This window comes from Pleurodeles waltl, chromosome 2_2 (genome assembly GCF_031143425.1).
Source record: "Pleurodeles waltl isolate 20211129_DDA chromosome 2_2, aPleWal1.hap1.20221129, whole genome shotgun sequence".
Classification (NCBI taxonomy): domain Eukaryota; kingdom Metazoa; phylum Chordata; class Amphibia; order Caudata; family Salamandridae; genus Pleurodeles; species Pleurodeles waltl.
The window spans coordinates 925,073,198-925,100,007 of record NC_090439.1 but is presented as its reverse complement, the minus strand read 5'-3'; the positions used below and the strand labels follow the sequence as shown (position 1 = coordinate 925,100,007).

The following is a 26,810-nucleotide window of genomic DNA, read 5'->3' as shown; positions in this document are numbered from 1 at the left end:
GACATGCAGAATGCATTTGAGGCCGTCTTCACCTGGCACTAATAGAAGTGGGTGATACACCTGGCAAAGATCTTGTCCTTCCCCAGATGTCCTGCCAGAGGGATGTCATAAGCCACATTCAGTAGGAAGGCTCTGTAGCATTGGGGGCCACCAATACATGGGTTTCCTCAGGCTCCAGAACCTTAAGCTCTGTCAGGTCTAACACTCACAATACAGGAAGTTATTCTTCATTATATCAGGTGATCCCCAGAGGTGTCACCAGCTGCCTGGGCCTCAGCTTGCTGCCGCAGGCCCTCCGGAGTGGGACATTCCATTTGAGCTCTGCAGAACACCTCTCTGGATGGCCAGCCTTCTGCTTGCTAACCAGCCAGCTCAGGTCCTTGGTAGTCTCCGGGACATCCAGTTAGCCTCCAGTCAGCCTCCTCATGGACAGTGGGAGTTTCAGGGGCTGAATTACCATGCCTCTTGCTCTTCCTCCACTTGGCAGCTACCTGGACCATCTTCCATTCTCCAGGTCTTCTTGACTACCTCCTCGGGCTGCCATGGACCTTGTATTCAGGCAACCCTAGCATTTTAAAATGAGACTGGAGCTCCACCTCTTTCGAGATTGTGTCCTCTAACTCATTCCCTAGTAGACAATCTACATGCATGGCTGGACTTACAGCTACCTTCAGGGAATCTGAAAGCCCCCTCCCCCACTCAAGGGGAACCAGAGCCACAAAGTAGTGGCTCTCAAGGTTGTCTGCTACCACAACCTGGTGGAATGTATTGGGGAATACCTGCTCTGAGGACACCACTTTGGGCACCATCTCCTTATTACACAGGGACACTAGGATTACCCCTGCTCTACCCTCATAATAACTGGGACAACCTCCTGCACAAGCGCCACACTAGCCAGCTCTGGTGTCTACCCACCAAGCTGCACCCTCTTAGGACATCTGATGTCTCTTTTAAAGTAGCCATACCTATAGCACCCTTAGCACTTGGGAATTAACTTTCCTGACTTCTTATCAGTAAACCCACTCTTCTCTTTGGTCATGTTGGGACTCGGTATCCTTCTACTATGAACTAGTTTTGGGGCCTTTATAGAACTCCCTTTTTAGGTTTGTTTCTCCCTTCTTTCGCCTACTGAGGACCCTGTCCACCTTTTTTGTGATTCCTCCCCCAATTCCCTCAAGTGATCCCTCGTGCTGAGCCTGTGGCCCGCCTCCTCAGAAAGCTCCCTGGTATCAGTGAGCTTACTATCCACTAGGTGTGTGGCAGCTCTGTCAAACAATTACTGAACATGTGCTCTCTGACAATCAAATTATACAGCCCCCACCTTGTAATCATCCATATTGGTCCCTGTTCTCTCACGCTAAGCATGACCTTTCCAGCTTACGAAACCTTTGGATTACTGATCTGGGACAAGAACTTCCAGATAGTGATTGAGCCAATGTTCTTTGTTACACCGCCCAGACATCTGGAACTGCCCATTTCAAATGAATTCAGTGTTATTACTTGCATAGGGTATACCTGATTCCTATTTGACTCAATAGGAAATACCTGGGGATCCAGACAGCTTTTCCCAGATGCCAGCTGGGGATGCAGATTTCTAGCACATGGTATTGAGCTACCTGATCCTTACTCCATTCTGGGACACAGTGCTGCCTCCAGCTTCAAACTTCACAGCTATCTGCCTGTTTGGATTATTTCCCTAAACCCCATTCCGGAATTATCACCACCAGATTTGCGGATCTGGCCTTCATCCTGGCACAATGCCATATGGCTATGTTTTGGAAGTCTCCTGTAACACCCTCTTTACTGGAATGTGAGCAGGAGTTGCCTAGCTGGGTGGAATGCAAGAGTGCCATTCCAAATCTAGAAGCACAGAAAGGCAGACGCAGCCCTGACCATGTGCAAGTGTGGGACACAATACTTTGAGACACCCCATGGATAGTCAGGGATGGCAGCCTGCTCCGTGCCTCAGATGAGGTATCGTCAGATGAGAACTGAGCCTTCAACAGTCCAACTAGGGTCTCCTGGTTGCACACACATTGCCACTTTCCCTCACTGTAAGTCTGATGGAATCATGTGTACTTGCCCCCCTTCTCCCCCAGCCTCGCCACATGACCTTTCCTCCATCCTTAGGGCTTGATTTAGAACTTCGCGGCAATGGTCCTGAGTAGTTTTTTTCCTGAAAACCGGTCCGCTTCATTGGGGGTCTGCCTGCACAATTTAGATTCTGGAAGGCCCATAAGGGAAAGCGCACCCAAGTCCAGCCAACTCCACCAAGGATTCCATCTGCATAAATGGTGCCGTAGGAAAAAGTTGGCTGAAGGGGGGACTCCAGCCACCCTTACCACCATGCAGACTTGATGTGCCTTATCACCAAATCATCTGTGGCAGTCCGACCTCCACATCTGAGTTGGGGGATTGGGGGGAAATGTGGTAAAAAAGTACCTTTTTTCCAGAATCTACTTCTGTTTTCGACTGGACGCAACTGGACAACACCTTCCATCGCTGCTGCCGCTGGAGCACGGAGGAAACACAACCCCCCGTCACCCGACTCGAAGATAGGGACCCCGCATTCCCTATGTACATTGTGTGGGCACTGCATAAGACTTGGGACCACTGCAGTCATACACATGTCACAGTATTTTTTTTAAATTACCATGACATGCATATCTCAGGGACATGATTGGGTCAGACACGGATGGGGACACACTGGTACATCACACATATCACACACATACACAACTGTCATTTTGGTGTCAGTATTCATATCCAAATGAATGCTGGCACCGCAATGATGGTTCAATTGCACTTGTCAAATGTGTCCATGTGTGCACACTGCAAGGGGACCTGTACCTGTCATGTTGTGCTTCCCGTAGTGTATGTGAGCCAGTACGTGTATGTGTATGTGTATCTGCAATGCTATTGACTGGTTGAGGTGGAGGGAGATGAAGTGGGTGATGTGGTTTTGTCAGTATGTGTTCCACTTGCATATGGGATGGATGTTGTTGTGTATGTTGTGCGTTGTGTTTCTGCATGCAACATTCATTTGAGTGTTGTTGTGTGGCGGTCATTGTCGTGATGTATGTAGTTATGCCTTTGTGTGTGTGTGTGTTTGTGTAAATGAGTGTGTAGTTGTGTTAGTTACTGTGGTTGTGTCATGTGTGGGTGCAATGTCAATAGTGTGTGTATGTTGTGTCATGGATCTACGTTAATGTGTGTTTGTGGCATGCACGGGTTGTGTTGTGATGTAATGGAAATTGATATGAGCATGTGCTGTGTTGTGTCATGTGTGATGCAGGTGTACACATATGGGCTAAATATAGTGTGTGTGTTTGTGTGTGACTTGCCTGTATTCCATAGCTACTGCCATTCTCCCGTGTCCATTGGGTTCAGCGATGGTCTCTCTCCATCAGCAATCCGCCGGCAGTACACTGCCTGCAGGACTGTAAAATCTAAATATGGTTTGCAGGAACCCACCCACCTGATGATGAGAAAAAGCACTCCGTAGCGGGGTCAGTGGCTCAGCCGCAACACATCTAAATACGGTGGGCCGAACTCAAATTTCTTATTCTTACCAACATATTTGTTAGACCTGACAGCCTTAGGGTGGTCACCCCTAACTTTTTGCCTGCCTCCCTCCACTTTTTGGACACTGTTTTTGCTAGCTTTTAGACTCTGCACACTTTATCACTGCTAACCAGTGCTAAAGTGCATATGCTCTCTCCCTTTAAACATGGTAACCTTGGATCATGCCTGATTGGACTATTAAATCTAGTTATAAGTCCCTAGTAATGTGCACTATATGTGCCTAGGGCCTGTAGATTAAATGCTACTAGTGGGCCTGCAGCACTGGTTGTGCCACCCACCTAAGTAGCCCCTTTACCTTGTCTCAGGCCTGCCATTGCAAGACCTGTATGTGCAGTTTCACTGTCACCTCGACTTGGCATTTAAAAGTACTTGGCAAGCCTAAACCTCCCCTTTCTCAACATATGTCACCTCTAATGTGTGCCATAGGTAACCCCTAGAGCAGGGTGCGGTGTGGGTGAAAGGCAGGATATGTACCTGTGTAGTTACATGACCTGGTACTGTAAAACTCCTAAATTCGTTTTTACACTACTTTGAGGCCTGCTCCCTTCAAAGGCTAACATTGGGGCTGCCCTCATACATATTGAAGTGGTAGCTGCTGATCTGAAAGGAGTAGGAAGGTCATATTTAGTAAGGCCAGAATGGTAATACCAAATCCTGCTGACTGGTGAAGTTGGATTTAATATTACTATTCTAGAAATGCCACTTTTAGAAAGTGAGCATTTCTTTGCACTTAAATCTTTCTGTGCCTTACAATCCACGTCTGGCTGGGCTTGGTTGACAGCTCCTTGTGCATTCACTCAGACACACCCCAAACACAGGGTACTCAGCCTCACTTGCATAAATCTGCATTTTGAATGGGTCTTTCTGGGCTGGGAGGGTGGAGGGCCTGCTCTCACACAAAGGACTGCCACACCCCCTACTGGGACCCTGGCAGACAGGATTGAACTGAAAGGGGACCTGGTGCACTTCTTAGCCACTCTTTGAAGTCTCCCCCACTTCAAAGGCACACTTGGGTATAAAATAGGGCCTCTGCCCTACCTCATCAGACACTTGCTGGAGAAGAAACCTGAACCAGAGCCTGAATCCTGCCAAGAAAAACTGCCTGGCTGCCTAAAGGACTCACCTGACTGCTTTCTACAAGGGACTGCTGCCTTGCTGTTGCCCTGCTGCCTTGTTGAACTCTTGTCTGGCTGTAAAAGTGCTCTCCAAGGGCTTGGATAGAGCTTGCCTCCTGTTCTCTGAAGTCTCAGGACCAAAAAGACTTCTCTTTTTCATTTGGACTCTTTGTGCGCCGAACATTTCGACGCACAGCTTGCTCCGCGGCGAGAAAAACACCGCACACAGACGCTGATCGACACGACGCCTTCAGGACGACCGGAACTTTGATGCACGGCCTCGCAAGTACAACGCCGCCCAACTTCCAGAGGGGAAATCGACGCGATGCCTGCCGTGAGAGCGAAACTTCGACGCACAGCCCCGCGGAACAACGCGCAGCCGGAAAACAAGCAGGAGAATCCACGCAGAGACCCCGGGACATCTGGTAATCCCGTGACCCACAGAAAGAGACTGTCCGCGCACCGGAAAACGACGCACGACTTCCCCGCGTGAAAAATAACGACGCAAGTCTGTGTGTGCAGGGGAGAAGTCTCAGGACCAAAAAGACTTCTCTTTTTCATTTGGACTCTTTGTGCGCCGAACATTTCGACGCACAGCTTGCTCCGCGGCGAGAAAAACACCGCACACAGACGCTGATCGACACGACGCCTTCAGGACGACCGGAACTTCGATGCACGGCCTCGCAAGTACAACGCCGCCCAACTTCCAGAGGGGAAATCGATGCGACGCCTGCCGTGAGAGCGAAACTTCGACGCGCAGCCCCGCGGAACAACGCGCAGCCGGAAAACAAGCAGGAGAATCCACGCAGAGACCCCGGGACATCTGGTAATCCCGTGACCCACAGAAAGAGACTGTCCGCGCACCGGAAAACGACGCACGACTTCCCCGCGTGAAAAATAACGACGCAAGTCTGTGTGTGCAGGGGAGAAATCGACGCACACACCATTTTTCCATGTATCTCCACTTTAAACCAGGTAGTTTGTGCTTGAAAGAGACTTTGTTTGCTTCTTAAAGACTTAAGACACTTTATATCACTTTTCAGCGATATCTCCACAATTTCACATTGCATCTTTATTCGTTTTGACCTACAATTATCCTGATAAATATTATATATTTTTCTAAACACTGTGTGGTGTATTTTGTGGTGCTATTTGGTGTTATTGTATGATTTATTGCACAAATACTTTACACATTGCCTTCTAAGTTAAGCCTGACTGCTCGTGCCAAGTTCCCAGAGGGTGGGCACAGGATAATTTTGGATTGTGTGTGACTTACCCTGACTAGAGTGAGGGTTCTTGCTTGGACAGAGGGTAACCTGACTGCCAACCAAAAACCCCATTTCTAACAATATTTAAGATTTTTTTTTCTGCAGACAAAAAGGGATAGCCCAGTATTTCACTCAGTATTTTCAATAAACATTTCACTGTTTGAAAAAGCACCTTTTCAAGCTAACAACCCCAAAAAAATCCTTCATATAAAAAATACATAAGGTATAACATGTAATATGCTCCTATATTGCCACCTTCGGGCACTGGTGACAGTCTTCAAAGATACACACATATATTTATACTTATAGAGGTGTCAACCTTTGACAAATAAGCCTAATAAAGCAAAGTGTATCTTGAAGGCACTTAATATCCTTATTAGAAAGCTGCTAGATGAAGTTTAAAGTGGCATATGATTTTAGTTCAATTCCTTAATGTAAAAATGGATTTCACATCTCCTGTCTTTAATTTAGCTCCTAATTTAGACAAGAATGAGTGCCGGGTGCCAAAAGCAACGCTCAAAGTGCGTCTGATGCTATTAAATATCAGCTCGGTGAATACCAAGGCTGCCTATTCTTGAATCTACCTAACGCCTCTTTAATACACTACAAGACACTCCCTGCCCGTTTATCTCACTCTTGAGGTGTTTTCTTCCCGTTTTCTTCCCGTCTTTCTCTTCCTCTTTCTTTCCCGCTTGTGTGTTTTACCTCTCTTGCTTTTGGGAAATATCTGATGAGAAAAAAATAAATGCCGGTCCCAACAAATCAGGAAGGGTTGGTCTCACCAGCAACCATCGATTTGAATTTAGCACTGATTTAATTAAATGGCTAATGTCCAATGAAGTGCTGTAACACAAAACACGGCGAGGAATGTGCACCATCACCAACTGCAGGCACTTGTGCGCTGTCATTTCTATGCTCATCTTCCACCATTGCAATAACAACATGTGATGTGATTTTGTATGTCGCCATTTACCTCCTCACTGGTGACATTCATACTGTCACATGTGCTGATTCGAATTCTCAGAAAAGACTACATTTTAAAACTTTTACTGCATATGTTGATCGAAGTTTGTGTTTAACAGCTTCACGATAGTTCATCTTGTGCGATCACTGCATCCTGAATAGCCTGTCAGAGATCAGAGAGATCTCTTGGCTTGTAGTAGCCATGTGGTCAATATACTGCTTAATTTGTGTTGATGCCTGCCAGTGGTGAGCACCAGCACTTACAAGGGAGACAGGAACTTAGAGCCTCATTTACTGTGTTTTAGCCCCACAAGCCTTTTTGCTGCGCTATTCTGCATTATAACAAAACAGTTGGAATGTGCTGTATCTATAACATATGGTGCATTTCTGTCCTTGTCCCCTGCACTGGCAAACAAATTGCTGCCTAGCGCCAATGCAGGTACCCATGCACCATGGAGCAAGGGTGCCTTGATTAAAGGGATGACTGTTTATGTGCAGGAAGGGACACCTTCCTGCACAGAAACAATCATTAATGGCGTTTTCCTCTTTCTATGTGTGCTGTAGAATGCAGCACACATAGAAAGGGGAAAAACAGGGAGAAATATTGGTATTACTCCCTGTTGTACCACTTTAATGCCACCCCTGTGGGGGCATAGGAATATAATGCATTCCCAGACTTGTAAATCTGGGAATGCGTCAGATTCCATCAGATTCCCTGGGTGTTGCTGTGGAAACATCTACAGTAACACCCAAGGAATGTCCCTTTCACACATTGTTATGCATGAAAAGGGGCGATATTTACAAGGCCATGAAAAGCAACAAAAGCTGGCTTTGTGTGGCTTTGTAAATATGGGTCGGCACACTGTGTAAATAAAATGACTCTACATTGGTGCAGTGTGCCGCTACGGCCTTGTAAATTAGGCTCTTAGTTTTGATCATCAGACTTTCACCCAGACGAAAAGTTAGAAGGGCAGAAATGTGAGAAGGAAGTGGGTATAAAAGGATAGGTAAGCAGTGACAACGGGAGAAAGCAGTGATGAAATAAATCCCAGGTGAGTGAGATAAGTAGACAGCAAGGTTATAGTGATGGGAGAAAGTGGCATGTGATTGAATCAAGTTTAGGGAGCCTTGTTATTAGGCAACCCTAGCATTTGGCAGCACTGGCACATAAGATTAACGTTGTGCCCCTGCTCTTATCTTTTAAGTAATTAAGCACGGAGTCCTTACATGCAAGAGAACATGCTTCACAATGATTGCTAATGATAAATGTATAGAAAATGACCGGTACGGTTTATTGAGCCAGACGCACCCCCCACAAAAGCCCCTAGGGTTCCACAATTCAAGCCCTAACATGTTTGCAAGCATGGTACTTACAGAGTGTCTGAGTTGGGTGCCAGCAGTTCACAAGGCATTCCTCCTGCATAGGTTCTAAAAATGGTGGCGAGATAGTAAAATAATACAACAATTTCATTGGGGGCAGATAGTGAAATAATATAACAGTTTCATGATGCACAATGTTATACTCAGACAGAACATTATTTTTCAAACATATATTAATACTGGAATTATTAGTATCCACCATTATTGCCTAAGATTGTTGTAATTGTGTTAGAAGGCAGTAAATCACAACGCAGTGCAGCAATGGGGACCATAAATAACTCATTCAGGTTTTAGATTTTATTTACAGTGTAACAAATATAATTTTTGACATACATAGGAAAATGATATACGAAAGCATACATGTACAAAACATATGCAAGTGCCCATACACGTTAATATATATATCTATATATATATATTTAGTGATTTGAAAAACACATAAATATAGTTAACAGGAGTTACCTCAAAATTCGGGCATTTACACCATTAGAACTGTGAGCGGTACTACTGCCGTAGACATCAGTAAAGATGTTTCCACTGATGGTGATCATCGAACCTGAATAAATCAAATAACGGTCACCATACAAATATACATTTCAACACGAGACATGTCCTAGGCAGTTATTAGACATGATGAATCATGAGTTCTATTTGAACATATTTTTTCAATTAACATAGTGAGATGCTCAACATACCAATCAATGGGCAAGCTGAGATTGTCAGAAAGAAGCATACAGATCATCTTTACTGCATTTGGAGTATCATAGTGGAAGCGCACAGGAGGAATGCCAAAACTACAGCAAATAAAATCTCAGTAATTTAACCAAGGCAGGGCTTTGTGAATATTTTGGTTGTGAATATTTTGTAGTGATTTTTGAGGAAATTCTGGATCTCATATAAACATTGAACAATGTAATTAGCTTACCTACTCGGGTTTCAAATGCATATGAAAAAATCTTTGAACATTGACACTCAATGAGGTGGAGTTGGCCCAGCCCCTAAGGAGTGTCACATAGTTTTAAAAAAAATAACTACACAGAAGGCACTACAAAGCAGGGAGGAAAGATTCGGGACTCAATTCGTTAAGAATATATAATTTTGTTCTATTTATACTAGGGTAGAACCGGGGGTAGGTTATTATCATTGCATAGATGTTGCGCTATTACCCTAAATAGTAGCTCCCATGTTTGCAGACAGTAAATGATATCACCATTTATTTAAACCACAAAATTGTTGTAACATTGTGGGCGAAATGTAGAATTATTTTCCATTGGACTCCCACACTTGGGAGTATTGTTAAAATGTCCCATTAATCAACATTTAGATAACAATACATGCATTATTGCATTTCAAAAGTCGCAGAAGTGATGTTTCATAAATTATAATGTTAACTTTATGAGGAAATGCCTTGATTATGACAGTCATCTGAGAAGTGCTGAAAGAGGGGAAGTAAAACGAGTTTCACCACACTGTGAAAATGCTAACAGCAACATAGCCTTGCCACAGGCTTTTGCATATGTGGTACTTTGAGTCCCTAAGGTTTCCTGTAATTTACGGATGCTTTGTTGTGATCCACTCTCTGAAGCAACAGAGACATTTCACATCTAATTGCTTGGCACATGACCTTTGCCCCTCTGACAAGACATGAACTATGTACATTTTGATCCCTGATCAGCCAAAGAGGACACAACACCCCTAAAATAACTATGGGAGTTATTCCAACTTTGGAGGAAGTGGTAATCCGTCCCAAAAGTGACGGTAAAGTGACGGATATACCACCAGCCGTATTACGAGTCCATTATATCCTATGGAACTCGTAATACGGCTGGTGGTAAATCCGTCACATTTGGGACGGATTTACCACCTCCTCCAAAGTTGGAATAACCCCCTATATGTCCAATAAGCAATTTCAAAACCTTAGAGAAGCAGAAAAAAGATCCAGCACACTCGGTTGCAACTTTTCATAAGCCACTCTCCTGTCCTCCGATACTGTGCCACAGAGCACCTTACCATGAATTACTTGTTGCTTCCGTAGCTTCTACAATGAGGGCTAAATGTTTGGGCATGGTTCGTGTGAAATTTGAGGGCCTCAGGAGAAAATCACTCATTATGATAATCAAAGGGGATAGGGCTTGTGAGCCCTTGGGACATCTAAGTTACATAGTCATATCTTACTGAAATACACGAAGCATCAAAACGCTACAATGAGATTTCAAACAGGTACATTGAAAAGTGTTTTTTAGTTTGATAAAAATTCCTACTCGAGTTCCATACAAACATCACAGAATCAAGCAAAACACTTTTCTTGCAGCTTACCCTGAACTCTGGAGAGCTCTATTAATTTGAAAAGGGTAACTTAGTAATGAAGGTTTTTCCGATTTGGAAATTCCAAAACATATGTGGAGGTTTCTGCGCGCTACTAAGGGGTAACTAGAAGGAAAACCATTCTCTGGTCTTCTGCCTATTAATGCATAACTGAATAGAGATACACGCTAGGAAATTTTAAAACGCGCTTTAAAGTTGTACTGTAAAGAGCTAAAGAGCATTCAGTATATGCATTCAATGAGCCTTACCTGGTAATCCCGATAAAGGTGCGATGCTGGTTATTGATGGAGTATAGTATGAATCAGCCTACAATACAAACAGTATTTGATTTTAATGTTGATGATTCGAGAATATTGTTTTTCACCACAATTGTACATTCTGCTACTTTGTGATTTGCCATAAACATGATAAAACGTTCAACATAACATTTTTTGCGAACACTACACAACCAAAATTGTCCTTTACGATGTTAAATATTTACATACGATTAAAACGTTTTAATATAATTTGGATTGTATGGACAGTGTAAGAAAACTCCAAATATTCATAGCTGACAATTTTACTTCACCAAAAGTGCATTTGTTCTCATTCATTTCTTCAAAAATTAAGTATTATGTTCAGCGGCGGCCGCAGCAAATCACAAGGGGAGGGGCAGAGAGGGGGCGGACACGCAGGGGAGAAAATAAAATAATAAAATAAATTAAATTTACATTTACATATGCCACAGCCACGTTTGTCGCTCCTCTTTCGTCAATGTGGTGTCCCAGAATTCACTGGGACACCAGCACAGGCTCCCCAGCAACCCTGGTGCTGCTTTCATTCTAACCTTAGCATGAAAGCAGCGCTAGGTTGGTCTGAGTGGCTCGGACTGCGGCTCAGACAGAGTCCTGGGGTCTGTGCAGTTTCTCCAGCCTGGCTGGTAAACACAGTTGGACAGGAGAAACCTAAGTGCGCATGTGTGTTTGGTCGACCTGAGACACCCGGCCAAACACACATGCGCACTTAGGCACACTCTCTTCTCTTCCCTCTCTCCCTACCTCCCACCTCCCGTGGCCCAGCCCCACCCATCCCTTCACTGTTGGATGAACCAGCAGCAGAAAAATAAAACAATACTGAACTATCATTTTATTTTCCTTTTGCTGGCTCAGACAGGGGGCCAACGCTCCTTTGCCATACCGAAGGAGCCACCCCGATTATGTTTGAGAACAAGTCACAGCATTTCTTTCTGTGAAATCGAAAATAAGAAATGTCATTGCAGGCCCATTGAAAATGTGCTCCATTAACAAACAGCACAACTCAGCAGTTTCCAGCAACAAGAGAAGATGCCTGCTCCATAAAATTAGTTAATAGCAGTGTATATCTCTCTTGTTTGACTAAGCAACACCTGTCAGAATTTAACATCTGACTCAATACAATTGTTCTTCTGTTCTGAGTTAATGTCAAAATCTTTCAGAATCCAAAAAACAGGATAATATGCAGCCAATTAAAACTATAAAAAGCCAACCATCCTTAAATACAAAACAGGAGAAAATCATAATGTTAAAACCAGGAAAATGGTATCCAAACAAAACATCATCTTCTAAAAAAGCAAAGGAGCACCCAACATCAAAGGAAAATAGTAGTTATTTTTTATTAAATAAAATCTCTGATGTGCAACGATCTTTACATCTTACCACATATCAAAGCTATCCCCACAAACGTTTTTGGGGAAAAGATCAAAGGCCAAATCACGCACTCTGCTAAAGATCAGCCCAAGCATTACCAAACACCCCTCATTTAAAGAGGAAAGAAAACTATCTCATAAGGCAAACCTTCTTTATCTATATATAATGTCTGCTGATGGCCACATTTATCAAGGGATATGTCTTTTCACAATCAATTGAGAAATTCTTTGCAAGTGACCCAGTATATCTTTCCTTCAGCTTTAACAACCAGAAATGCTTAATAAGTAAACAAATGAGTGCCAGTGCTTTGGTGGTGCTATTAAAAACTGTTGCATTGAATACCAAGGCTTTGTAGTGTTGAATTCACCCCGAGCCTCTTTAATCCGCTACCAGGCACTGCTGATCCTTTATTTCACAATGTAAGCAATTGGGTTGTTGGTTGTTTTGGGTGATAAGCCTGGTCAAGCAACAGCCACAATGGCTGGCAGGGCGAAGCACAAAAACTGACTAAATCAAACTGTGCTTACTCCTGGGTAGCTTGGCACAAAAAGAAGTCAGGATTAACTTAGAGGCAATGTAGAAAGTATTTATGCCTTACACAAACAGCTATAAAGTGAAAATTCAACACAAGAGAAATCCCGCACTAATTTAGAAAAATAGAGTAAGATTTAATAAATTATTTGACACCAAAATGACAAAGTCCAATAAATAAAGGCAATGTTATGCATTTTTAAATATTTAAGTAATAATAGTGTGGTCATGCAAGTCGGGTGAAAGTCACAAGTTCAGGCTGACTGAGGTGGAATGCGGGCCAGATACAGAGACCAGGTTAGTCCCTCTGAATGAGCTACTTTCATAGTCCAACGCAAAGAGATCCGTTAGCAGTGGAAGGTGCCACGAGGGGCAGGGAGAACGTCACGGATGGCTATCAAAGTAGTGTGAAGAGCAGGCTGGGCGTACTCGGGTTGTCCAGTATTAAAAAATGTACAGGTTTGCTAGGTTTCCCTAGGTGTGGCTGAGCTAGGGGCTGAAATCCAAAGCTACCTCCTTTGCAGAAAAAGGGTAAGTTTTGATTGGAAAAATTTGATTTGTCTATGGTGCATTTTTGGGCTGTTTCCTGCTGTGAGAACTACCCCTACCCACTGAAGTGAGGTACCATTTTTCTCAGCAGACTTTGGGGAATGCTCGGTTGAAGGAGGTTTGTGGCTCCGAAGATTCCAGAACTTTCGGTCACAGAAATATGAAGAAAATGTGTATTTTTAGTCAAACTTTGATGTTTGCAAGGGATTCTAGCTAAAAAAAAACCTGAAGACAGCCATGCAAGTCACCCCACTCTCTATTCCCCCATGTGTTTAGTTTTCAAAACAGAGCAAGTTTGCTAAGTTTCTCGATGTGTTGGCTGAGCTAGGGCCCAATATCAACAGCTACCCACTTAACAAAAAAGGGTCAGTTTTGTGTGGAGAAATATGATGTCTCCATGTTGATTTTTGGGCCGTTTCCTGTCACGGGCACTAGGCCTTCCCACACAAGTGAGGCACAATTTTTATTGGTAGACTTGTGGGAATGTTGAGTGGAAGGAAATTTATGATCGCTCCCCACAGATTCCAGAACTTTCTATCACAGAAATGTGAGGAAGATGTGTTTTTTAGCCAAAGTGTGATGTTTGTAAGGGAGTCCGGGTACAAAAAAACCTAGTAAGAGCACCACAAGTCATCCTACCCTGGATTCCTCCGACTGTCTAGTTTTCAAAAATGTTAAAATTTACTAGCTTTCCCAAGGTGCTGACTGAGCTAGGGGCTGAAATCCAAAGTTACCCTCCTTGCATAAAAAGGGTGTTTTCTGGGACAAATGGGATGTGTTCATGATGCGTTTTGATCCCTTTTGTCCCTTTTGTCCCACTAGCCCTACCCACAGAAGTGAGGTACCATTTTTACTGAAAGACTTCCATCACAGAAATGGGGGGAACGTGTTTTTTTGGTCAAAGTCTGACATTTGCAAGGGCTTCTGGGTATGAAATGCTGTTGAGAGCCACATAAGTCACACCCCACACTGGATTACCATAGGTGTCTGGATTTCAAACATGTCAGGTTTGCTATGTTTCCCTAGGTGCCGGCTGAGGTAAGGCCAGAAATCCACAGCTACCCACACTGGAAAGAAAGGGTCAGTTTCAGTGGAAAATGTGCAGTGTCCATGTTACATAGGTTTCCTTTATACTAACTATACTTTTTTCACTGTATGAATTTCGCCATAATAATTGGTCTATACTGTGTACACAGTGAGAAACCATTGTATGGTGCAGCTGAGTTGTTGGCTCTGGATATCTTGGGTTCTTAAGGAACCTACAAACCCTATACAACCCTGCAACTCGGAGGGTCTAGCGAACGTAATGATATATTGTTTTTGTAAATCGGCCAGTGTGACAAAAATTACAGATGAAAACGTTATCACAAATGGCCATATTTTCCTACTAATTTTCAATATTTCTTTATTTCAGCAGTCAGTTTCTTTAAGACAGCTCTGAGGTATATCCATACATGACCCCTTACTGAATTCAGAATTTTGACTACGTTTAAGAAATCTATAGCTTTCCTGGGTTTCACAAGGTTTCTTCCACAAACTGGAAGTAGGTTACAATCAATAAAAGAAATGGAAAATATGGGCTACCTCCTTGCAAATTGCCAAAACTGTGGTAGAAAAATTACGTTTTTTGATTCAGCTCTGTATGTTCCTGACAGCTGGGAAGATGGTGACTTTAGCACAGTAAACCATTCACTAATGCAATTTTTGGGGAAAAAACAGGCATTTTTATCCTGTGCACTTTTTTCCTATTTGTTACAAAAAACAAAATGTAGCTTTATTTTGCCTATTTTCTTTGTCCCCTCCAGGGGAATCCACAAACCCTGGATACCTTTAGAATTTCCGAGGGGATGGAAAGAAGACCACAAAGTTGATGTGGATACTTTATATGGATATAACAAAAAGATAAGGAAGTCTAATCATGAAGTACCCCAAATAGAAAAAATAAAAAGGCTCAGCGCTGGGGGAGGGGGCAGCAGTTATTGGGTTAATAATTTAAAGCTAGTGCTTATACAGTACTACTGTGCAGGAACACACTCATTGCTGGTCCCAATTGCTGTAACTCTTCACAGAAAATATATGGTTGCAGTGGTGGCAGTGATTCTTCGAAATATAACAAATAGACTTTATGGAATAATCACCAAAAAAAAATCAGAACAGAATTTTGTTGACTTTCAAACGCAGCAATGAAGCCATATCCATTGTAGGCACAACTTGTAAGGGGAATGTTTACAAGCCCATGGCACAGGGCAGCGCAGCGGAGCTAGTGACCTTACTGCGCTGCCCTGCGCCACAGGGAAAGGGCAAAAATGCAAAGCATGTATAGGAAAAGGTGCATTTCTGTCCTTTCCCTCTGCACTGGTGCACAAATTGCTACCTATCACCAATGCAGCCACCCTTGCATCATGGTGCAAGGGAGTCTGCGTTGTCAGCAGGATTATTTTTGTGCAGGAAGAGAAGCCTTCAGCACAAAAACAATCCCAAGAGGCGTTTTGCTCTTTCTTTTTTGGCTGAAGAATACAGCACACATGGAAAGAGGAAACAACCAGGAGAAATGAAGATATTTTACCATGTTGAACCTGCCTTGGGGAGGCATACAGTTTTGATGCATTCCCAGGGTTACAGATCCTTGTAAAGTAGTAAATCCCTCCAAACTCATGGGTGTTGGGAACACCCACTGCAGCGCCCATGGTAAGCCTCCCTGATCCAGTCTAAGGCATAGCAGCGACTTGTGCTGCGTTGCCTTATACCATATCTACAAGGCCATGAAAAGCCACACAAAGTGGCTTTATGTGGCCTTGTAGATATGTGCCTTCACTATCCGTCACTGGTGTGTCACAAAAAGTGACGCATCGGTGGCGCACAAGGATTGTAAATATGCCCTAAATGTTCACGATTTCTGTTCTTAGCAGTGAGCAACTATTTTGTTTAGAATGCACTGGTTCTTTAGATTTTTTGTTAAAAGAATTGGAAGATGCTCAGCCTTCTGTTCTTATTCACGGAGAAGAACAGGGTGGTGTCAGGGCATGCCCATGGTCACCATCCTGCATAGCATTGTGGTAGTGAACTAGGAGACCTGAAACACCTCTAAACCTTGCTCTGACAAAATTGGTCAATAGCAGCCTTAGCCCGGGGAGGGATAGTGCATGGATGGACATGCCCGGAAATGGTGCCATGAGACATTCAAAGTAGTCCAAGTAGCCTCTTTCTCTCCCGAAAGTATACCCGCTACAGGGGCTGGGGGAGCTCTTATGCCACCTGGTTGTAAATGCTACTGAGCCAATGTCTGCGGGGGGAGGAATTACATGTTCTGTTTGGGGTTAGCTGTTCAAATGTGGATGACTATGTTATGCATAGTGCTATGTTCAAATGCAACTAAAAAAGACTATAAAAAACCTTTTTCTACCACACAGTGGGTGATGGACAGTGCTCCAACAGAATACAAACATGTTTATTAAGACAGAGCACCAGAAACAGCAAAACGTGTGACTGGTCTGAAACTTCCACTGAAGCCAGAACGAAAAGTAAGCATGTAAAAATGTTACCTTTTCAGAAGCACAGCAAAGCATTATTGCTAACTAGCCTGCATATTGTCAAGAAAATCAAGACAATGTCCAGGGCTTCTTCATGATTCAATGGGAGATATGCATGCTGTAAGACTGTATTTACCTGGAAGAAAAGTAGGTCGGTTCACCTTCAGGAGCACTTAATTTGATAAATATTGTATGTCTTGTTGAAAAATTCTAAATCATTGCCGTCAGAGCCTTTGAGTCTTTCTCTACTTTTAACATATTGATCCTTTATTTATTAGAATGTGTTCCTCGTTTCTGCATGTAACACGTTTAGATGTTGGCCTGTAATACGTTTCTTGCACTGAACCTCCTTCCTATCTAATGTATTTTTTTTAGTACAGTGCTCCTACGGCCTTGAGGCCTGATCCGCATTTAACAAAACCATGTGAAAGTTTATGAGCAAAGATTATGTATGACGGACGTATAACCAGGAAAAGTAAGCACTGAAAATGCACATAGGTCTAGCTTTTTCATAAGGGCTGACAAGTGCACATCATACATTTTCCCTGAGCACCGGAGTACCAGTCAAAGGTGAGCCAAGGAACCCCCAAGGGAAACACAATTACCTCTGTCTGGGAAGAAGACCAACATGCCATTTTCTCTAAAATGGGATGAGATTTCAAATGACTGAACAGTTCATGACATAACAGTCAAAGTTAAATTATAGATAAAAAATTTATCTTGCCTGACAAGTGAATAAGACATTTCAGTATGCGCTTAAGCAAAAGGAATCAGACTACATCGAGGCACTGTTGCTTTACAGTTCGCCGGGTAAAACTACAAGAGAAATCTGTACCTAACTCTCATACACATCAGTATTGTCCTGAATGAAATAGGTTGTACTGCAAAGTGGTTCTGCATTATTGGAGACAGTTTGCAATACTATAAACCAGAAAGAAGCTAGCAGAGCGAGTTTTTGGTCACTTGGTAAGTCTTTGAACAACTGACTGAAAAGGCACTTGTGGCTTTGGCTGTTGTAGAAGACAAAGGAATTGATTCACAAAAGTAATTATAGCCATATATACATTTTTCTGATTGAATTTACATTTCTTATGCCTGCCAGGGAATCACAATGGGATCCCTGACATATGTAAACCCTTTTTAAAGGGCGGAGATCTTTGGCACGAGTGAGGGAAGCTCTACTTCTGTAAATCCCACTCAGCAGTCAGAAGTGAGCATTCCAGGCGTGGTTTGCCTTGAAAGCTTGGGAATGCTCACACATTTGTATATTGATGGGCATTTCCGAACTCCACTCCCTCCACTCAATACACTGGAAAGGGTATTAAACTTACTCCAGCAAAGAGCTGGAGTAATTCCCTTTCCAAGATATGAAGGATATGAGATCATCCTCAGTTTAGCTGGGGATACAGAATAAGTGATTTGTCCATTAGGAAAAATATTTTCCCATTGGAGAAACAAAGGGTGTGAAGGGAGAGGATCGCTCCATGCAAAATGGCCATCTTCGGTTAGAACTCGACGATGCCTGGCACCCCTCAGAGAAATTAGCAGTCTCCAGGAATCTCCTATGTGTGTCCAAGTGAACACCTGTTCATATTGATTGTTATATGGGTCCTTCTGCTGTACAGAATTAAAAGACTGAGATAGCTTTGGGGGTCAGGAGTGGTCCTATTTCGCAATTTTAAATGTGTTTCTACTTTGTGGTACTGGAGTGGCAGTGATTTGGGAGCTTAACCGCCACCTCCCAAGGGCACTGAAAAATATGTATATGGGAGGGCTCAGTAGGCCTGCCTCTGCCACTGGGACGCCACTTCCCCAGGGCAAAGGATCCTAAATTTATACGGGGCGGCACGGCCCCGCTGCCTCAGCGACCACTACCTCTGCAGAGCAATTCCAGCCCTTCCCGGGGCTGGAATAAAATAACAAAGGGGGTCCATCGCAGATACCCGGGGACCAACACCTCAACGTGGCTAAAGTAAATGATGAGGGGGTGTGAGGTCTCCTTCGTGGAGCCATTTATGCCTAGGGACCACCACCCCCCAGGGCCTGCTCCTGCTACCTCCAGTGGTGCCCACCCTCTGGCGGTAGCCGTTTGCTTCTGCTTGGTGGGAGGAGTCAAACATCTCCCACTTCCAGAAAGCAAAGTTTTCATCTGTTTCCCTGCTCAGAAATGTGAAACAGATGAAAACATTGCTCCCACAAGCAGGGAGCTGGTATTTTAAGCAGGACTTGTGGCATCCCTGTGGTCCCCTAAAATAAAAAATACAAATAATAATTTTCAAGGTGGAATTGCAGAATATAAAAATTATATGATGGAGATGCTCAAGGTACAATCACATTGAAAAAGTTATAGACACACCAGGTCACTGGAGACATTTCCCTAACGTCCTTTAAGCAGCTGTAGTGTAGGAGATGCACTATACATCTACCAAATGAGATAGAACGTACTAATTCGCAGTAGAAAGTACTCCAGTTGGGTAGACATTTTGTACAAAATAATGGCCTCTTGTTGGATAAATACACAAGGCAAGAGTCATTCTGGCATGATGGTCATTTTATAGAAATTAAACCTCAGCAGCAAGAACTTACAGACACAAACTAAGCAGGTGCCTGTGAAGTTCCACTTCTGCAAAGTACAAATCAGCATGACTTTCTGTGCATGGCCAAGGCAAAGCAAATGTATTTTCTCTGTATTTCCACCTTCAAAAGTTATCTGCAATCCTTGATGGAGGTGTTTGAATCCTTGTCTTTTTCAAGCGCAATATCTCATGTGGTGATGGAGACATGTGGGTTCTTTCTTGTCAACTTCTGCTGAGACCCAACCCCATGTCACGCATGGCCTGATGCAGGGTTGTGTGGTTATAGGGGGTTTACCGCAGGGACTGGCTGCAGGCCAGGCCCTTCGGCCAATGCCCGCTGCAAATGGCCAAAGGCTGTGCAGTTCACAAAGTTGTGTGATTATAGGGGGTTGGCCGCAGGGACTGGCTGCAGGCCAAGCCCAGTGGCCAACCTCTGCCAAGCACTGCAACACGGCAAATAACTTGTGCCCTAAGGTAAGTATAACTCATTAAGCACTCATGACATCTTTGACAACAACATTGATCATATCAATTTAATATTTGCAGTAAAACATGTTCATGAAAAATATGTGTGTGGCGAGGGTGCAAGTTAAAGCTACCTTAGGGCACAAGTTATAGTTACTTGAGATACTCTAACTATAACAGGTGAATTTCTATGTTTTTATACGTTTCAAATGTGAGCCTAAGTATCATGTCTCTGTAACCTCTGTTTTATATATATATATATATATATATATATATATATATATATATATATATATATATATATATATACACATATATATATACACAGCATCTCACACTCTGCAGCAATGTAGTTGTTGCTACATTTTCTCTAATTTAATATCAGGTCACCGCATTCAAACTGTGAATAGTTTACTTTAATTCTGTCCTAGACTCACGTCATTGCCATCACAGCTAAAACATTTGTGCACCCAATCCCTACGTTAGTGACCTCACACAATACATTTAAGGAAGTAGGTAGTGTCTTACATTGCCTCAAAGTCTTTCAACCCTGAAATCAAGTAAATTAAGGCCAGTTTGGTAGGGCTGTGTTATTAGTAGTAGAGTATTGCCAGCAACCCTTTTTGATACTCAATCTTCTTTTGAAAGCTGCGCAGTTGCCCTCTTGTTCCACAAATCTGCACCAATCACTGTTCTAAAGACATTGATGGACCCGTTGGGTTATACTGTCTTTGTAAACTTTAAAGCTATGGATCAGATTTTGATTGTGGGGGTCAGTGTACGCCCCTAATTATGACTGGGCATCTTTTTTTCTCAGCATTATACGGACTACTGACTGAGTTTGGTAGTAGCAAGACAATTATCGGAAGAGACTGGAATATCTAATACTTGGATTGTTCTGGTTCAATAGACAAAGCTAATGCAAGAGATAGAGCTATTTTGCGTGATATGTTGAGTGATCACAGCTTGAAGGATCAGTGGCACTTAACACACCCAAGAGATTGAGTGTATACATTTATCTCCTGTGTTCATGGAATTTGTTCCGGGATAGACTTCTTTTTAATGTCTCATACTTCACTAGCCTACTTGAATGCTTGTGTTAATGAATCTGGGAGAATCTCTGACCATACTGAGATTGTTCTGGAATTGAAGCTAGGGCATGTATCCCCTGTATCCAAGCAGTGGAGGTTGAACCTCTCACATTATCGAACTCCAGACAGTAAACAGAAACTTACTAATCATCTGTGTCAATTCTTATCAAATAATAAATCCTCTACAACTTCTGCACCACTGTTATGGGCAGCAGGAAAGGCCACCTTAAGAGGTATGCCCTTGCATGATTCAGCAATTTGCAAACATGAAGCACGAGAAGCGCAAACCCGATTAGAGAGAGAGGAATGTGATCTCACTAAAATTTATGTACAGCATCCACAACAGCTTTATTACATCAATTGGAGCAAGCAAAACGTGATGTAACAGCACATAGTGAATATGCTCTACTTCGCCTAAAATAGCGCCACTATGTAAAGGGTGAGAAGGCTAGAAGGGTTCTTGAGGTACAGTTGGGGCAACATGAGGCAATCTTTGCCATTTCAGTGATTCTAAATGAGAATCAAGAATTGATTTCTCACCTTTTGGAGATTATAGAAACATTTGCATTTCTTCTCTGCACTATATAGGTCAGAGGCTGCTGTTGATGTTGCCTCGGAGAAAGATTTCCTCAGAGATGTCCAACTCCTCCCTTTGTCTGGAGATGGTAAGCAACTCCTTGCTCCTTGAGAGGGAGATCACTGAGGAGATTTCAAATGCTATCCAAAGCATCCCTAACAACAAAGCCCCGGGAGATGATGGTTTCCCAATTGATTTTTATAAAATTAACCAAGAGTTGATGATTACACTTTTATAAAGGCTTTTCAAGGAACTAGAGACTGCTACTTTCATTAGACCAGAGTATAATAGAGCACTCATTAGTCTTATTTATTTTGAAGCCTGATAAGGATCCTAATAATTGTGCAAATTACCATCCCATTTCACTCATTAGTGCAGGCATTAAAATTCTTGCAAAGATCTTTGTAACTCTCTTAGGAAAAGTTCTTCCTAGCTTAATACATAGTTCTCAGCTTGGTTTTGTACCGGGGCGTTCTTCCTGTAATGATATGAGTCTTCTGTCTAATGTGATATGGAAAGTACAAAATGATTCAGATTGTAAATTGCTGCTCTCTTTGGATGCAGAGAAGTCCTCTGATCGGGTCGAGTAGGGGTATCTTTTCTATACCATGAGTAGGGTAGGAATAGGACCTGGCTTTTTGACCAAACTTTGTGGACTGTATTCTGCCCCCTTGGCACAGATTGACTGTGGAGGTCATCTATTGTAGCCCTTTCATATGATGTGAGGCACGAGACAATGGGTCTGCTGTCACCCTTGCTGGTCCTCTTAGCAATTGAACCATTAGTGGCAGCAATCCATCAATCTCCCCTTCTACGAGAAATAGAAACACCTGTCGGTACATGCAAAATCTTGTCATATGCTGATGATATCTTATTGACTCTGAGTGAACCAAATTCTTCTGTTCTCCAACTCATTTCTTCAATCAAGGCTTTCTCAGTGTTTTCTGGTTCATAAAATAAAGTGGTCTAAAAGTGAAGCAATGCCCTTCAGGCATAGGGATTATAGATTGCTGCAAAAAACGTTTGGCTTCTCATGGAAGAACTTGGGTTTGAAGTACCTGGGTTTGCTAATAAAAAAAGGATTTGACAATATGGTGGCTGATAATATCCAGCCATTGATGAATAAAATGGATCAGGACTTCACAAAATGGTCTGCCCTACAGGTTTCATTTTGGGGTAAAGTAAAAATGATTATGATGGTGACAGCTCCAAGATTTAACTATGTTCTAGTATGCTGCCGTTAATGATTCCAGTGTGTACACTTCATAACATAAATCAGAGTATTTAGAAGTTAATCTGGGCAGGCAGAAAACCATGGCTTAAATCTTCAAAGTTACATGCAGATACTGGATCGGATAGTTTCCGTCTTCCCAACATGTCGCTTTACTAATTGGCATAACAGTTATCACAATTGGCATATCTATTGGTTCCCATAGTGGAGCATCTTCACTGGGTGTCTTTGGAATGACCATTAAAGAGGCTCCTGTGGCTTTATGTATCTTGTATAATTTCTAAGTTTTAACAACCCAACTTTGTCCTCCTACCATAAGGGCTATGTGGGCTGCATGGATAGCTTTACATTGACTCTTGGGAATCACTAGAATAATACATAAAATGTGCCACTTTGGCACAATGAAGGAATTACTGTGGACCGACAGCCAATTGAATGGACTATATGGGAAGAATGGTGTATTAAAACAATTAGAAATATTCTTGATAGATAAAGTGTTAAAATTAACATTTTCGCTTCCACAGGCACAGCTCCGGAGGTATTGGAAAATACAGCATTGCTTAAAAGGTAAGTTCAGGATCTGATTCATCTTTCTACTTTGCTGATTCTGAACTATCTCAAGTTGTGTGGTTTATCGAGAGGAGGAATATCAAACGTGTTCCAGATGCTCATTGACAATCTCTACTCACATGATACTTACAATACAACAAAATCCTACTGGCAAGAGCGGATGGGCGGAGAGTATTTCAAGGATGACTGGAAAGAAATTCTAGCGTATCATGATCAATTGCTGAGATCCTCCTCCATAATCGGTACTGGTCTCCTTTCAAATTATATAAGGCTCGTCTGGTTTCTTGGGAAGCATGCTTGATGTGTCCAGATGTTGCATGTGATTTGTACAATATACTTGGTTATGCCCTGCATTAGATATCTGTTGGAGCTGTGTATAGGAGACGTTACATTCAACTAGTCTCATTCCTTTTTGAGGAGTCAGACAAGATGGCCTTATTGCATGATCTTGTGGCATCAGATAGTAAGACTATTCATTGGTGTAGATGGATATTGACAGCCCTTATTATGGCTAAGATCTGTAGATTGAGGCACTGATGTACAATACAGGTTCTCTCTCATCAGGGATCATTAACAAAACTTTACCAGTTAGCTAAGTATGAGTGTCTGATTTACACGCTCCCGGATCAAATTCAGGAATCTAATGGGATTTGGGAACCATTGTTGAGCCTGTGTGAACTCTAGTAATATTCCTCCTGTGTGAAATACACTTCCTTATCCACTTTGCTGTGATGGTTAAGTGTGTGCTTTCATCTGTGATCTGAGTTTGAGATTAAATTTCTGAGCTTGGTGACTTCATTCATTTGTTTGTGGGGTGGAAGTTATGTTGTATGTGGGGGCTAGTTATCTTAGGAATTGCTTCAATGTTGTTTGTTGAGCAGGGTTGCTCTTTTGCTCCTAACTGGATTGTTTTTCACTTTTGAAATTCTTTTTCATCGCTTTTGGGGTCTTATTTAGAATAACATTTAGATTAGAAGGGGTTACGTGGTATTTCATTGTAGTTGTTTTTACCTATAATGAAAATACTAATAAAGGAATGCGCTACAAAGAAAACAAAGAATGCATTCATTCTCACAGTGATCTGATTCCACCTATGCTGATGTTTTTGCTATTGAGAACTTTGTATGTAGAGAAGAGGATCCCATTGTAAAAGTCACCTGACATTTCTAGGACTACACCTGGAAATTTGCACTTGGTGCAGCTTTCAAAGCATAAGTATAAAAAGTGCATTCAGGCAGGTGGCTGGATGCCAGTGACAAACAATGTATAGTTTCACCACCACCAAAGCCATGCCACCCAGTGTTGTGTGTGTGGGTAACTAGCTCTCGGTTTCAGAAATGTCATAGAATAAGGCCAAGTAGGCCAAGGGTTTCACTGCATGTGGGTAGAGCCACTGCATGTGCATTCGGCCAGCCCTAAATAGGGTTGGAGGTCCCTACAACTCCATAGGATATGATACAGATTGCAGTCACCTTCTGAGAAGCTGCTGCAATAACTATGGAGGAGTACTCTTACCCATTCGAGCCTCTGCTGGGTCCAGTACAACCCTTGAAGGATTTTGAAATGCAAGAATTTTAGATGAGAATCTCTAAGGACTTTATTGTGACTCTGTAGTAAAGGTCGTCCAATCTTCTGGATTGTAGTCCCTGCTCAGGGTTGCCTGCCACGTGGTGCGGAAGTGGTTAAGGGTAGCACCTGCATGGCCATTCCTTATAAGGGGTATCAGAGATTTTACCAACTGTAACACCCAATGAGTAGTGTATCTGATAACCAGCCCCTGTAATTTACATTATGTTGGTATGACCACTCGCAAAGTTAGAACCAGAATCTGCGAACATCGCAGTAACCTAAGGTGTGGACATGCCACCATGAAGATGTCTACCCACTATAAAGAGAAAACCCACACAGTAGAGGACTACCAGTGGGCCTTTCTGGAACATCTTCAAGACACTAATAACTGGGAATCCAGACATATTGAAAGATAACAATGGTGATTTTACAGATTGCGCACACATCTGAAGGAGTTAAATGAGCACATTAAATGGAGCCAGCTGATGAAATAGTAATATCATGATTGCAACTGCATTGGTAATCACCAAATCATTACATTTGGGTGCATAGCACCTATAACCCATATATATTATGATCAACAGGGTGAGTCCAATCAGTATGCAGCATTTTATGACCATTTCTTGACCTTAGTATCAATATAATATTCTGCCAAACCGGAACTGATTTTTCTGCAATTTAACCCAGCCAAATAGCTTTTTTCACAGGCAGCCTCTGGGACACCAAAAGGGGCCCTCACACACAACGCAGAAAGCCGCCATTTTATTCAGGTTAGCAGTCTAATGCTACGACATATTCTTACATCGTACCACAATGCTATGAATGTACAGAAGCCGGCTTTCAAAAGTTTAAGAACTCCGTCCTTTTGGAAACTGGTAACATCTGGACCCCAGGGAGGTGAGAAATAGGTAATGGAGCAAGAGTGTCGCTTTGACGAAGTAAGTGCTACCTTGATTTCCCCTCATTGCGTCGTTGACGCTGGATATCAGAGGAATTTATTGTATTTTACTGCCATATTACATCCTTAGAGTGTGACTATAAGCACACACCCCACCCTGTGGATCTATGGCACCGGAGCCAGTAACCTACAAAGTATGCCATGCATGGACCCTCTGTGTTATTCGATGAGCTTTACATGTTCTATATTAAGTTTGTCTTGTATTGTCCACAGACATCGCAAAGCTCTCTTGACAATTTATCAGTACTCATTACTTGATCATTGAAACCCACAAGTGTTTTACACGTTTTGGGGATGTGGTTTGCTCAGTTTTGGCACCACACCCATAACCATATGTAATGTATTTAAGCCCAATATTGCACAGGGGCAGGTTAATTCTGTCTTTTATGTCTCCACAGGTATATCTTTGATGACACCACATAAAATAGGTGTAGCATTCTCCATCCTTTAGCATACAAAGTATGAACTTGTATATTTGATCTCTCTGCAAGTAGTGGAACTCAGGAGTCATTCTTGGTCCTGATGATAAGCCTAGGGGTAGACTTTGAAACATGTAGACCAGGAAGGCAGGTACACTATATACCCTACTTCCACGTATCCCCCTTTTTTTTAACCATACCGCCACTAGGAGATCTATTGAAGTATTGGAACTGCTAGGAGGCAGGTATTTTTAATCTCTTCAAGACCCCCCACTCCTATCTTTCCCTTCACTTGAGTCACATTGATGAAATGATACAAGTGCTCCCACGTATCTTGCAGGTCGTAGCATGCCCCATTCTGCAGCGGAATGGGAAGAACCCAACTATAACCAAACACTATGGGTCTGATTACGAGTTAGGCGGAAGGTTTTCACTGTCCTCCGA

At 42.6% G+C, this 26,810-nt stretch overlaps 1 protein-coding gene across 2 annotated transcripts in view; it reads right to left on the bottom strand.

Annotated features, from left to right (window-relative positions):
• The window catches only part of LOC138282757 (fibrocystin-L-like), a 735,329-nt gene that overhangs the window by 639,499 nt on the left and 69,020 nt on the right, over positions 1 to 26,810 (bottom strand). For both annotated transcript variants that reach the window (XM_069220628.1, XM_069220629.1), the window contains exons 6-8: positions 10,885 to 10,942; positions 8,774 to 8,867; positions 8,306 to 8,359 (exon numbers count right to left, since the gene is read on the bottom strand). In XM_069220628.1, coding sequence (XP_069076729.1) covers positions 8,306 to 8,359; positions 8,774 to 8,867; positions 10,885 to 10,942 — 206 coding nt within the window. The remainder of the gene's footprint in view (positions 1 to 8,305; positions 8,360 to 8,773; positions 8,868 to 10,884; positions 10,943 to 26,810) is intronic.